This window comes from Mytilus galloprovincialis, chromosome 5 (genome assembly GCF_965363235.1).
Source record: "Mytilus galloprovincialis chromosome 5, xbMytGall1.hap1.1, whole genome shotgun sequence".
In the NCBI taxonomy this organism is placed as follows: Eukaryota; Metazoa; Mollusca; class Bivalvia; order Mytilida; family Mytilidae; genus Mytilus; species Mytilus galloprovincialis.
In genome coordinates this window covers 589,939-604,320 of record NC_134842.1, presented here as the reverse complement: position 1 = coordinate 604,320, position 14,382 = coordinate 589,939, and the positions used below count along the sequence as shown (strand labels likewise).

General features: G+C 37.6%; 2 protein-coding genes across 2 annotated transcripts in view; one reads left to right on the top strand and one right to left on the bottom strand.

The window, feature by feature from the left end:
- Positions 1–14,382, bottom strand: part of LOC143076945 (uncharacterized) — a 177,383-nt gene that overhangs the window by 98,861 nt on the left and 64,140 nt on the right. The window lies entirely within an intron of this gene.
- Positions 1–14,382, top strand: part of LOC143076944 (uncharacterized) — a 96,687-nt gene that overhangs the window by 81,851 nt on the left and 454 nt on the right. The window contains exons 2-8 of the mRNA XM_076252841.1: positions 9,740–9,777; positions 10,513–10,654; positions 10,883–11,131; positions 12,070–12,186; positions 12,692–12,751; positions 13,365–13,451; positions 14,062–14,242. Coding sequence (XP_076108956.1) covers positions 9,740–9,777; positions 10,513–10,654; positions 10,883–11,131; positions 12,070–12,186; positions 12,692–12,751; positions 13,365–13,451; positions 14,062–14,242 — 874 coding nt within the window. The remainder of the gene's footprint in view (positions 1–9,739; positions 9,778–10,512; positions 10,655–10,882; positions 11,132–12,069; positions 12,187–12,691; positions 12,752–13,364; positions 13,452–14,061; positions 14,243–14,382) is intronic.

Genomic DNA, 14,382 nt, shown 5'->3' with positions numbered 1-14,382 from the left:
AACCCTAACCCTAACCCAAACCCTAACCCTAACCCAAACCCTAACCCAAACCCTTAAATAGGGTTTAGGTTAGGGTTAGGGTTTAGGTTAGGGTTAGTGTTAGTGTTTGGGTTAGGGTTTGGGTTAGGGTTAGGGTTAGGGTTAGGGTTAACCCTAAATCGGGTTAGGGTTAGGGTTAGGGTTAGTGTTAGGGTTTGGGTTAGTGTTTAGGTTAGGGTTAGTGTTAGGGTTTGGGTTAGTGTTTAGGTTAGGGTTAGTGTTAGGGTTTGGGTTAGGGTTTGGGTTAGTGTTTAGGTTAGGGTTAGTGTTAGGGTTTGGGTTAGTGTTTAGGTTAGTGTTAGGGTTTGGGTTAGTGTTAAGGTTAGGGTTAGTGTTAGTGTTTGGGTTAGGGTTTGGGTTAGTGTTTAGGTTAGGGTTAGTGTTAGGGTTTGGGTTAGTGTTAAGGTTAGGGTTAGGGTTAGTGTTTGGGTTAGGGTTTGGGTCAAACACTTACCCTAACCCAAATCCCAAATGTGTTAAAATTGTTGATTTGGAGGCCTTACTTTATCTCGGAACGGGTAAGTGTAGAAGGATAACCTATTGCAGTTTCGTGTTAAGTTTTTCACGAACTTCTTAAAAGAAAGAGTTGTGTATGGATGGGGGTCCGGTTATGATGTTTGAAAAAAAAAAAAAAAAAATAATCTTTCAATTATCATGCAGTGAGGTCGGAGAGTGCGGCCGTACACTTCAGTGATACCAATACGTTTTCATCCTCTAGATCGCCTTTCCATCTTTTAGGAACAGTTAACTTTAAGAAGATATCTCTATTCAAATTCATTCTACATCTGTTTGAAGATTGAAGTCGAAGGCAATTTTCATACTCTGTACTTAGAAATATTTTTAAATAACCCAAACCCAAACACTAACACTAACACTAACCCTAACCTAAACGCTAACCCTAACCCTAACCCTAACCCTAACCCTAACCCTTCTCACGCATGCGCAGTCACAGAAAAGGGCAGACATGCGCAGAAGTGAAAAAGGGCACCTCACAAATCTCGTCAAAGTATACTACCCTAACCCTAACCCTAACCCTAACCCTAACCCTAACCCTAACCCTAACCCTAACCCTAACCCTAACCCTAACCCTAACCCTAACCCTAACCCTAACCCTAACCCTAACCCTAACCCTAACCCTAACCCTAACCCTAACCCTAACCCTAACCCTAACCCTAACCCTAACCCTAACCCTAACCCTAACCCTAACCCTAACCCTAACCCTAACCCTAACCCTAACCCTAACCCTAACCCTAACCCTAACCCTAACCCTAACCCTAACCCTAACCCTAACCCTAACCCTAACCCTAACCCTAACCCTAACCCTAACCCTAACCCTAACCCTAACCCTAACCCTAACCCTAACCCTAACCCTAACCCTAACCTAACCTAACCCTAACCCTAACCCTAACCCTAACCCTAACCCTAACCCTAACCCTAACCCTAACCCTAACCCTAACCCTAACCCTAACCCTAACCCTAACCCTAACCCTAACCCTAACCCTAACCCTAACCCTAACCCTAACCCTAACCCTAACCCTAACCCTAACCCTAACCCTAACCTAACCCTAACCCTAACCTAACCCTAACCCTAACCCTAACCCTAACCCTAACCCTAACCCTAACCCAAACCCTAACCCTAACCCAAACCCTAACCCAAACCCTTAAATAGGGTTTAGGTTAGGGTTAGGGTTTAGGTTAGGGTTAGTGTTAGTGTTTGGGTTAGGGTTTGGGTTAGGGTTAGGGTTAGGGTTAGGGTTAACCCTAAATCGGGTTAGGGTTAGGGTTAGGGTTAGTGTTAGGGTTTGGGTTAGTGTTTAGGTTAGGGTTAGTGTTAGGGTTTGGGTTAGTGTTTAGGTTAGGGTTAGTGTTAGGGTTTGGGTTAGGGTTTGGGTTAGTGTTTAGGTTAGGGTTAGTGTTAGGGTTTGGGTTAGTGTTTAGGTTAGGGTTAGTGTTAGGGTTTGGGTTAGTGTTAAGGTTAGGGTTAGTGTTAGTGTTTGGGTTAGGGTTTGGGTTAGTGTTTAGGTTAGGGTTAGTGTTAGGGTTTGGGTTAGTGTTAAGGTTAGGGTTAGGGTTAGTGTTTGGGTTAGGGTTTGGGTCAAACACTTACCCTAACCCAAATCCCAAATGTGTTAAAATTGTTGATTTGGAGGCCTTACTTTATCTCGGAACGGGTAAGTGTAGAAGGATAACCTATTGCAGTTTCGTGTTAAGTTTTTCACGAACTTCTTAAAAGAAAGAGTTGTGTATGGATGGGGGTCCGGTTATGATGTTTGAAAAAAAAAAAAAAAAAATAATCTTTCAATTATCATGCAGTGAGGTCGGAGAGTGCGGCCGTACACTTCAGTGATACCAATACGTTTTCATCCTCTAGATCGCCTTTCCATCTTTTAGGAACAGTTAACTTTAAGAAGATATCTCTATTCAAATTCATTCTACATCTGTTTGAAGATTGAAGTCGAAGGCAATTTTCATACTCTGTACTTAGAAATATTTTTAAATAACCCAAACCCAAACACTAACACTAACACTAACCCTAACCTAAACGCTAACCCTAACCCTAACCCTAACCCTAACCCTAACCCTTCTCACGCATGCGCAGTCACAGAAAAGGGCAGACATGCGCAGAAGTGAAAAAGGGCACCTCACAAATCTCGTCAAAGTATACTACCATGTCCCTGACCTTGACCCTTACTCAAAACCTAACCCTAACCCTGACCCAAACCCTAACCCAAACCCTTAATTAGGGTTAACCCTAACCCTAACCCTAACCCTAACCCTAACCCTAACCCTAACCCAAACCCTAACCCTAACCCAAACCCTAACCCAAACCCTTAAATAGGGTTTAGGTTAGGGTTAGGGTTTAGGTTAGGGTTAGTGTTAGTGTTTGGGTTAGGGTTTGGGTTAGGGTTAGGGTTAGGGTTAGGGTTAACCCTAAATCGGGTTAGGGTTAGGGTTAGGGTTAGTGTTAGGGTTTGGGTTAGTGTTTAGGTTAGGGTTAGTGTTAGGGTTTGGGTTAGTGTTTAGGTTAGGGTTAGTGTTAGGGTTTGGGTTAGGGTTTGGGTTAGTGTTTAGGTTAGGGTTAGTGTTAGGGTTTGGGTTAGTGTTTAGGTTAGGGTTAGTGTTAGGGTTTGGGTTAGTGTTAAGGTTAGGGTTAGTGTTAGTGTTTGGGTTAGGGTTTGGGTTAGTGTTTAGGTTAGGGTTAGTGTTAGGGTTTGGGTTAGTGTTAAGGTTAGGGTTAGGGTTAGTGTTTGGGTTAGGGTTTGGGTCAAACACTTACCCTAACCCAAATCCCAAATGTGTTAAAATTGTTGATTTGGAGGCCTTACTTTATCTCGGAACGGGTAAGTGTAGAAGGATAACCTATTGCAGTTTCGTGTTAAGTTTTTCACGAACTTCTTAAAAGAAAGAGTTGTGTATGGATGGGGGTCCGGTTATGATGTTTGAAAAAAAAAAAAAAAAAATAATCTTTCAATTATCATGCAGTGAGGTCGGAGAGTGCGGCCGTACACTTCAGTGATACCAATACGTTTTCATCCTCTAGATCGCCTTTCCATCTTTTAGGAACAGTTAACTTTAAGAAGATATCTCTATTCAAATTCATTCTACATCTGTTTGAAGATTGAAGTCGAAGGCAATTTTCATACTCTGTACTTAGAAATATTTTTAAATAACCCAAACCCAAACACTAACACTAACACTAACCCTAACCTAAACGCTAACCCTAACCCTAACCCTAACCCTAACCCTAACCCTTCTCACGCATGCGCAGTCACAGAAAAGGGCAGACATGCGCAGAAGTGAAAAAGGGCACCTCACAAATCTCGTCAAAGTATACTACCATGTCCCTGACCTTGACCCTTACTCAAAACCTAACCCTAACCCTGACCCAAACCCTAACCCAAACCCTTAATTAGGGTTAACCCTAACCCTAACCCTAACCCTAACCCTAACCCTAACCCTAACCCAAACCCTAACCCTAACCCAAACCCTAACCCAAACCCTTAAATAGGGTTTAGGTTAGGGTTAGGGTTTAGGTTAGGGTTAGTGTTAGTGTTTGGGTTAGGGTTTGGGTTAGGGTTAGGGTTAGGGTTAGGGTTAACCCTAAATCGGGTTAGGGTTAGGGTTAGGGTTAGTGTTAGGGTTTGGGTTAGTGTTTAGGTTAGGGTTAGTGTTAGGGTTTGGGTTAGTGTTTAGGTTAGGGTTAGTGTTAGGGTTTGGGTTAGGGTTTGGGTTAGTGTTTAGGTTAGGGTTAGTGTTAGGGTTTGGGTTAGTGTTTAGGTTAGGGTTAGTGTTAGGGTTTGGGTTAGTGTTAAGGTTAGGGTTAGTGTTAGTGTTTGGGTTAGGGTTTGGGTTAGTGTTTAGGTTAGGGTTAGTGTTAGGGTTTGGGTTAGTGTTAAGGTTAGGGTTAGGGTTAGTGTTTGGGTTAGGGTTTGGGTCAAACACTTACCCTAACCCAAATCCCAAATGTGTTAAAATTGTTGATTTGGAGGCCTTACTTTATCTCGGAACGGGTAAGTGTAGAAGGATAACCTATTGCAGTTTCGTGTTAAGTTTTTCACGAACTTCTTAAAAGAAAGAGTTGTGTATGGATGGGGGTCCGGTTATGATGTTTGAAAAAAAAAAAAAAAAAATAATCTTTCAATTATCATGCAGTGAGGTCGGAGAGTGCGGCCGTACACTTCAGTGATACCAATACGTTTTCATCCTCTAGATCGCCTTTCCATCTTTTAGGAACAGTTAACTTTAAGAAGATATCTCTATTCAAATTCATTCTACATCTGTTTGAAGATTGAAGTCGAAGGCAATTTTCATACTCTGTACTTAGAAATATTTTTAAATAACCCAAACCCAAACACTAACACTAACACTAACCCTAACCTAAACGCTAACCCTAACCCTAACCCTAACCCTAACCCTAACCCTAACCCTAACCCTAACCCTAACCCTAACCCTAACCCTAACCCTAACCCTAACCCTAACCCTAACCCTAACCCTAACCCTAACCCTAACCCTAACCCTAACCCTAACCCTAACCCTAACCCTAACCCTAACCCTAACCCTAACCCTAACCCTAACCCTAACCCTAACCCTAACCCTAACCCTAACCCTAACCCTAACCCTAACCCTAACCCTAACCCTAACCCTAACCCTAACCCTAACCCTAACCCTAACCCTAACCCTAACCCTAACCCTAACCCTAACCCTAACCCTAACCCTAACCCTAACCCTAACCCTAACCCTAACCCTAACCCTAACCCTAACCCTAACCCTAACCCTAACCCTAACCCTAACCCTAACCCTAACCCTAACCCTAACCCTAACCCTAACCCTAACCCTAACCCTAACCCTAACCCTAACCCTAACCCTAACCCTAACCCTAACCCTAACCCTAACCCTAACCCTAACCCTAACCCTAACCCTAACCCTAACCCTAACCCTAACCCTAACCCTAACCCTAACCCTAACCCTAACCCTAACCCTAACCCTAACCCTAACCCTAACCCTAACCCTAACCCTAACCCTAACCCTAACCCTAACCCTAACCCTAACCCTAACCCTAACCCTAACCCTAACCCTAACCCTAACCCTAACCCTAACCCTAACCCTAACCCTAACCCTAACCCTAACCCTAACCCTAACCCTAACCCTAACCCTAACCCTAACCCTAACCCTAACCCTAACCCTAACCCTAACCCTAACCCTAACCCTAACCCTAACCCTAACCCTAACCCTAACCCTAACCCTAACCCTAACCCTAACCCTAACCCTAACCCTAACCCTAACCCTAACCCTAACCCTAACCCTAACCCTAACCCTAACCCTAACCCTAACCCTAACCCTAACCCTAACCCTAACCCTAACCCTAACCCTAACCCTAACCCTAACCCTAACCCTAACCCTAACCCTAACCCTAACCCTAACCCTAACCCTAACCCTAACCCTAACCCTAACCCTAACCCTAACCCTAACCCTAACCCTAACCCTAACCCTAACCCTAACCCTAACCCTAACCCTAACCCTAACCCTAACCCTAACCCTAACCCTAACCCTAACCCTAACCCTAACCCTAACCCTAACCCTAACCCTAACCCTAACCCTAACCCTAACCCTAACCCTAACCCTAACCCTAACCCTAACCCTAACCCTAACCCTAACCCTAACCCTAACCCTAACCCTAACCCTAACCCTAACCCTAACCCTAACCCTAACCCTAACCCTAACCCTAACCCTAACCCTAACCCTAACCCTAACCCTAACCCTAACCCTAACCCTAACCCTAACCCTAACCCTAACCCTAACCCTAACCCTAACCCTAACCCTAACCCTAACCCTAACCCTAACCCTAACCCTAACCCTAACCCTAACCCTAACCCTAACCCTAACCCTAACCCTAACCCTAACCCTAACCCTAACCCTAACCCTAACCCTAACCCTAACCCTAACCCTAACCCTAACCCTAACCCTAACCCTAACCCTAACCCTAACCCTAACCCTAACCCTAACCCTAACCCTAACCCTAACCCTAACCCTAACCCTAACCCTAACCCTAACCCTAACCCTAACCCTAACCCTAACCCTAACCCTAACCCTAACCCTAACCCTAACCCTAACCCTAACCCTAACCCTAACCCTAACCCTAACCCTAACCCTAACCCTAACCCTAACCCTAACCCTAACCCTAACCCTAACCCTAACCCTAACCCTAACCCTAACCCTAACCCTAACCCTAACCCTAACCCTAACCCTAACCCTAACCCTAACCCTAACCCTAACCCTAACCCTAACCCTAACCTAACCCTAACCCGTCGTGTTGCTTAAGTGATTACAAATCCGGTAAATAGTCTAATTCGGTAGGTCATATTCATGAAAGGGAAGGGGATTGTAGTTACGACGTAAGGAACATATCCGATATCATTTGTGAAACGGTTATTCCATAACGGTCAACCAACTCGTAATGGCGTCCGTAAAATTTACGAAGGGATGATTTCAACTTCACCATTTGGAACTCTTGGTTTAATAGCTTCCTTGTGAGCAGCAAACCTCTATCAAGACAATCATGATAGGAAATGCAAGCACGGGAATATCGTATCAATTGGGAGATATATACCCTGTATGCAGGTGCTGCTGAAATGTTGCTACTTAGAAATGGAAAATTCACAATTGGAAAGCTGAAATCATCTCTTTTGTCGTAAAGTTTTGTTTTCAACCGACCCTCATTGTCAATTTCTAGATGTAAGTCAAGATATGAAGCCGACTTAACTGTATCTGTAGTATCCTTTATCTCTAGTTCGATTGGATAGATGCGTTCCACATAGTCACCAAATTTTGAATTGCTTAGTTAAATTATGTTCTTTTTGTGGCCAATGGTAGATAGTTTTACAAAAATCAAGAAGTGTATAAGTCTAAGGTTAGCAATATTTATGTCGATAATGATAAAAAGTGACAATATTTCTTTTTTTCATTAATATGTTTGTACTGGCCTGATATTTCAGTCCATTTTATACATCAGATTGCTTTGCTACACATAAAAGTGAAGAATATTTAGTTGACAATTTCAAAACATGTTTTCTCATTGTAAAATATCTAATATTTTTAATTCTGTCAGAATATTATACAATATTTTTGTTTTGGACTTTCCTTTTTGAATTTTCCTCGGAGTTCTGTATTTTTGTGTTTTTACTTCATACAACGGCATTTATGATATTTTTGTAGTGGCCTGATAATCAGTTTTAAATGATGAGTTGTATAAACTGGATGATATTTGTTTTCTTTTCGAGTACTTTGAACTTAATAAATGGTGGTAACAAAAAATGGTCTTTCATTTTCCACTACTGGTATGGTTAACATTGGGTTTTTTTTAATACCTAAATGATGAATTATTTGAATTATTATTTTAATTATTTTGGGAAACACAAAAATGCTTAAAAAACGTTTTCAGTGTTATTTATACATTTTGTACACTATTATTCTTGACTCCTAGGAGTCGAGATTAAGAATTGAACGATGGACAGATAGTGCGTGAATTTTTCTTGCTTCCTGATTCGAAGATATTACGAGACGTGAATAATCAAAGTTTTTTGATTGGTTAGGACAATCCAAACCAAGTAAATGTCCTTCAATCCCGTAGAGTATCGGATTTGTCCTCTCTTTTTTAGCAATTAGATTTTACACAGGTAATCTTTATCTATAAATTGTCGAATCTTCTGGAGTAAACAACAACCATTAAACGATAACAATTCATAGCTTGTGACCTCACGTGTGTGGTAAAATTTGCTGATTGATGCACGTGGCTATTCTAGTAAATGAATTACTGAATCTACAAAGCGAGATCACTTTCCATTTTCATCAGCTAAGAGTCTAATAGCCTTTTTGAAAGGCTAACGCTTGTGTATGTTATAATGTATTAAACAGATGTATCATGTTAAGGAGGGGTATTTTATGCATAAATGTACGGCCTTCAACACGGAGCCGTGGCCCACACCAAAGCAACAAGCTATAAAGGGACTTAAAATTACTAGTGTAAAACAATTCAAACGGGAAAACCAACGGTCTAATCTATATAAAAAAGAGTATTTTTTGGCAAATACCACGGCAGATAGGGTACAAAAGGCATATCTTTTTTGCCTAAACCCCGGTGGCGTCTCCAAATGAACGATATTCATTTGATAACAGTAATGTGGTGAAACATACACTGGGTATCAACCAACTAAAACCCAGTTGTATACATAAATGTCATGATTGTCATTGAATGCTTAAATAATTAATGTTTTATTGAAAATTGTATTTCCTCTGGAAACACAAAACATAATGAATCAAAACAAAGCAAAAAGAATTGACATGTGTGACACCCTATATCAAATAAAAGGAACGTATACTTTCAAAAAAAGGTAGTTAAGGTAGCACAAAACAAAGATTTTTTCAGTCCCAATCAGACAACTTTAAACTGATGTAATTCATTTCATCCTTCTTTATATTTTATAAATGAGGTACAAAAAGAAAGAAGAAAGATTAATCTTTCAAATTGTGATAATTTCATTATAACATAATTATTAATTGCTTTATTGTGATGTCCACATTTGAATGAATTTAGCGTCTTTGTTTTTCATAGCATCCCAAAAATTTATTTTTTTGACACTGTTTTGGAGGTCAAACTGTGTTGTGCAAGAATCTATAAAATATTTTGGGATGCTATAAATAACAAAGAAGCTAAATTCATTCAAATATGGACATCACAATAAGGCAACTAATTACACAACAATTAATTATGTAATAATTATGTCATAACGACATTATCACAATTTTTAAAGACTAATCCTTCTTCTTTCTTTTGGTACCTCATTTATAAAATTTAAAGAGAGATGAGTGGAATTACATCAGTTTAAAGATGTCTGATTGGAAATGAAAAATCTTTGTATTGTGCTACCTTAAATATACAAAAATAATTTATTCATTGGATTTGTTTTACAACACATGTATTTTATAAAATGCAAAATTAGATGATCTGCTTATATTATATCTGTCTGTTTGTCTGCCTATTAGTTTTAGTGGAATTGTATTCATCTGTTTTCTTTATCAATAATCAGCACGACTGCAAATTTTACAGTTGCATTTAAACTTTGACATGTATAAAATATTTCATTGTCAACTTACCGTATCTATGACATTATTATTTACATTTATATTTCTTGTTTGATTTCAGAAATGGATAATTGGATGAAAATACAGATGACACTAATGGTGAGTAAAACAAGGAATTACTCTATACAAATATTAAGAATTGTTATGTAGTCTAAAATTAATATGAAACTAAGGTAAAAACTCCCGCAGGCAAAGTTGGCTTTAGCTAAATTTGGCTATTTATTTTAGGTATTTTTGACATATAGCTCTTCAACGATTTCCGTTACTTATCTATCTTCGGATTTCAAATGTTTGGTTTTGAGCGTTCCTGGTGAAGGGAAATCCAGAAACGAGCGCCGGACGCAAGAAATTATTAAACATGTTGTTTTCAATTTTGTACTAATTATATATTGCGGACGCAAAGGCAAAACTATAATTCAATCATAATATAGAATATAAGATAAAATGACACAATATAAACAACTGGACCATTTACAGGCGGATAAACTGAATTGAGAAATAAAAAGAATATATACTGAGAACATTACAAAATAATCGATTTTCGCGTGTTTCATATAAATATCTGACCGTTAAATGAACAGAAATTTAATTCAGTAAATGTGCACATTTCGGTTACTTTCTGTACTAGATTGTAATTTGTATTGCTTAACACTTGGGTCTGTCCGTCCTTCTGAAGGTTTTCTGAAAAACTCAAATGAATCTTTTAATATAGGCAACTTTATTTCCAGGTTTATTTTAATTATAAAATGCACATTACTTCTTGTATCAGATTCATATCATTCAATTCGAAATCAGATGAAATAACAGAATAAAACATAGTCTTATTACTTTCAGACAGATGAATTGAAAGCGGAAATAAGAAAAGAAAACATGGAATTGAAAGCATTGTTTCACAGCTTGAAGGTGGAAGAATTGAAAGCAGAGGTAACGAAAGGGAACATGGAATTGAGAGCAATGATTACAGATCTTATAAACGGTAAATATCTTTTTGTATCGCTACATTCATTTCTTAACGTTTCTCAAGGAAATAGACCTTTGATAAAAATGTAGATATAAAGTTATATAGAGAATCCACAACTCAACAGGCTATTGCTCAGAAGTTCACTGCTGTTATAGAAATTACTATTATAGCTAGTTAATTGCTTATGTAGTTAATATCGAAGCTGTTTTCGTGTTTGATAATATTGCAGATCTTTTTGAACAGCAAATATTAAAACTGAGAGCAGCGGGCAAAAAAACACACAGAGGGCTGACACGACATCAGATGAGGATAAAGATAGTCAATACATCATGCATTACCAAGGAAACATTGAACACGAACAAAGTGAGGAGAATGATTCTGAACAAGACAGCACTGATCATAGTGATATTCATGAAGAGGAAGCTAAGGATGATACAATTGAGATCGATGATGTAGACATAGAAATAGAACAGAAACAGACAGATGGAGCAGGTAAAACTTATAATATTATATAGATCTACCTTCCTCTGCTAAACTATATCGTTATTTCCAGGCAAATTGAGAATGGAAACGGCGTATTCGTCAAAGAGTCAACAATCAAACCAAGGAGCAGAAAACAGCCCAAGGATATCTATTAGACTCCCCCCCCCCCCCAAGCGAGAAAATACAGCACTGGAATGAGCTTGACCTGGCTATTAAACAAAAATGTGAAATGTAATCTAGTTGAATAAAGATGGGCTCCACATCTGACTCTGAAACATATTGATAAACAAATTAAAAAAAAAACTAGCAAAACTAGCAGAAATATAAGGCTCCTAACTTGGAACAGGCGTAAATATGCGGCTTGGTCAACGTGTACTGTGAGATATCATCCCTCTCTGAACATCTAGCCAAGGCAAATAGAAATACGCACTGAAAAAACTATTAAAAAAATGTTCGAGATGGATTTCAGAATAGGTAAAAGAGGACATTGAGCAGACTACTAGCAGTTACTGACACGAAAGCTTAAGTTCGCAATTAATGAAAGATTATGGTGAGGGTTGTGCTTAGAGTTAGGGATATGTCTTCAATCTATGACAATTAAGTACAACCTCTTTTTATGGGTTTTGTAAAACCTTCCTTATATATAGGTGAAGAACACAACCCATAAAACGCTAACAATTGATATCAGAATAAATGTGATAATAACCGATTATGAAATTTAGTAAATGTTTCAGTTATTAGATTTCTTTTGGTCAAATAAAATACGTTGTTACATACACGAGTGAATCGAATTCATGAGTTGGTCAACATTCTCTTTTTTAAAGACAGTATGTTTGGAGATCAATTTTGGGAGAAATGTGTGTATATCAAATGTATTTTCTTGCATACTTTTAACATGTATCTTCGAGTTTTATATTTTATTACCTAGTCTACTTTACCTTCAACAGAGATGGAAATGTTATTTATGGAACCAATGTATTGGACACCTCCTTCAAAGCATACCATTTCTCCGAGAGAAAACAGTTCACCAGAGCCAATACTTCCGGCCAAAGGCAAGCCAAAAAGTAAGAATATATATTTAAGTTTACTATTTAGGTATGCGAATTGTGTTTTGAATTGCATTTAATGTATAGATAGCAACATTGAAAAAACAAACATTTTCTATTTGTGCTTTTTTCGGAAAAAGCTTGACACAGGTGTTTGATGAACTGCAAAGTAAGTATAATAGAAAAAGCTAATAATTTTTGAAACAATACATTTACGATTCTATGGTCAGAATGTAAAACCAAAACGTGCATAATCACATGATTAAGTGCAATCGTCTGGACAAATCGTACTGCATAACATTAGTAATTGATTTAAGACATCCTAAATCCATTCATTCGATGTGTTAGAGCTTTTGGTTTTGCAACTTGATTAGGGATTTTCGGGTTTGAATTTTGCTTTGTGTTCAGTATTTTGTGATTTTACTTTTTACTAGAACTTCAATAAATTTGATAAAACTGATAATTGGTCATTGCATTTGTAAATGACAATTCCCGATAATTAACTGCTAATTTGTATTCACAGAGTCACACAAATTACAGAAATTAAAAACAAAGGAACAGTCCGACACACCCAAAGCAACTGGTATGTAAAACAAACTAGAGTATATTGGTCAAATTATCTAAACTACTAATTTATCTTAGAATGTTTAAACCAAAAAATATCGAAAAATCTTTTGTTTTGTGATTCCGCTGACCAAACATAACTTCTGTCAAACAGACAAGAAAGAATTCGTAAAGGAAGGTTTGTTATCTTACAGTTTCACCGTTAACGACTTATAATCAATTTTAGTATAGAATGTATAAAAATATTATTGGGAAATTAAGGTAATGATGACATAATAATTACAAAACATTTCATTAAACAAGATGACACATGCATTTGTGGCAAAATATGTTTTTAAGACATTTAAAATCAAGTGTAGTGTTCAACAATGCCTTGTAATTGCCATACAGTACCATTTCAACACAAAAAAAAAGAAAAAATGTATAGGATTGTTGGTATTGATATAACCAGATGTTATGTATTTGTTCCTTAATTATTTTTTTTTAAAAAGACCAAAATTAACAAGGAAACAAATGCGTTTGTAAATACGATCAAATATGAATGGAAGATCGTACAAGGATTATAATCGTCAGCAGATGTTTGCGTAAGGTAAGAAACAATCAGTAAATGAACTAACATATTTTTTTGTCAGGCACTATGAGTCTAAAAGCGAAAATGTTTACCCCGAGCCAAACACCATCTAAACCAAGTTCATCGAAGTCAAAGATCAAATCTAAAGGTATGTTTGTTACATAATACAAAAGCATGTGCCAATAGCCATCTATACCAATAAAAGAATGAGTTTCAATTTGATAGCGGGTATGACTTATAAAAGACTATTCAAAGAAATCATCTTTATTTATTATCAATAGAAATAATGCCCTCAAGTTGTTTACATAGTTATCATTGGAAAAAAATGAACATGTTCTAGGTCGAATCCGATACCAATACAAAAACTATCTATAACCAGTAACCTAATATGTCAGGAGCATCACTGAACTGTGTATTATTTGAGATTTGTTATTTACACGCGTCATCACCTATACTTCAACAGTACACAGACGTTGACAATACTACATCTACTCATTGATCAAATAATTATATCCAATAATTGCCAATTATTGTTAGTAAATCAGTACGTACTCAAACAGATTAATTTTGAAAGCAGATGAAATTTTCCACCTTATTATCAGCATGGCATGATCAAAAACCAATACGAAAATACAAACCAGGCTAACAATAAGGCGTAGGTACTTTATGTCGTGGTTGTGATTTCTAACAATATTAATTTCATTTGCGTAATGTTGCTATCATTTATGATATTAATTCCCATTTCACTTTAATTTCAGGACATTTCACAGATGAACAAACAACATACATAATAAAGTACAATAGTAATTGCAATCCAACCTGGTCGTCAGCCGATCTTGTAATGCAGAACTTAAAAATGACTGGTGAGCGCTTGAGTATCTGGATTGAGGACGAATTTTCAATAAAGCAGCTGAAAGATAAATTCAAAAACTTGAAAAGGTATGCTTTATGCTAAAATATAGGATTGTATGTGTCATGGAAAACAATTGCGTACATTTCTTAATTTTTTAAAATTTAATGTAATTAAGTACATTATTGATAAATGATATGGATCATTTATTGTGTATTACACGTGTAAT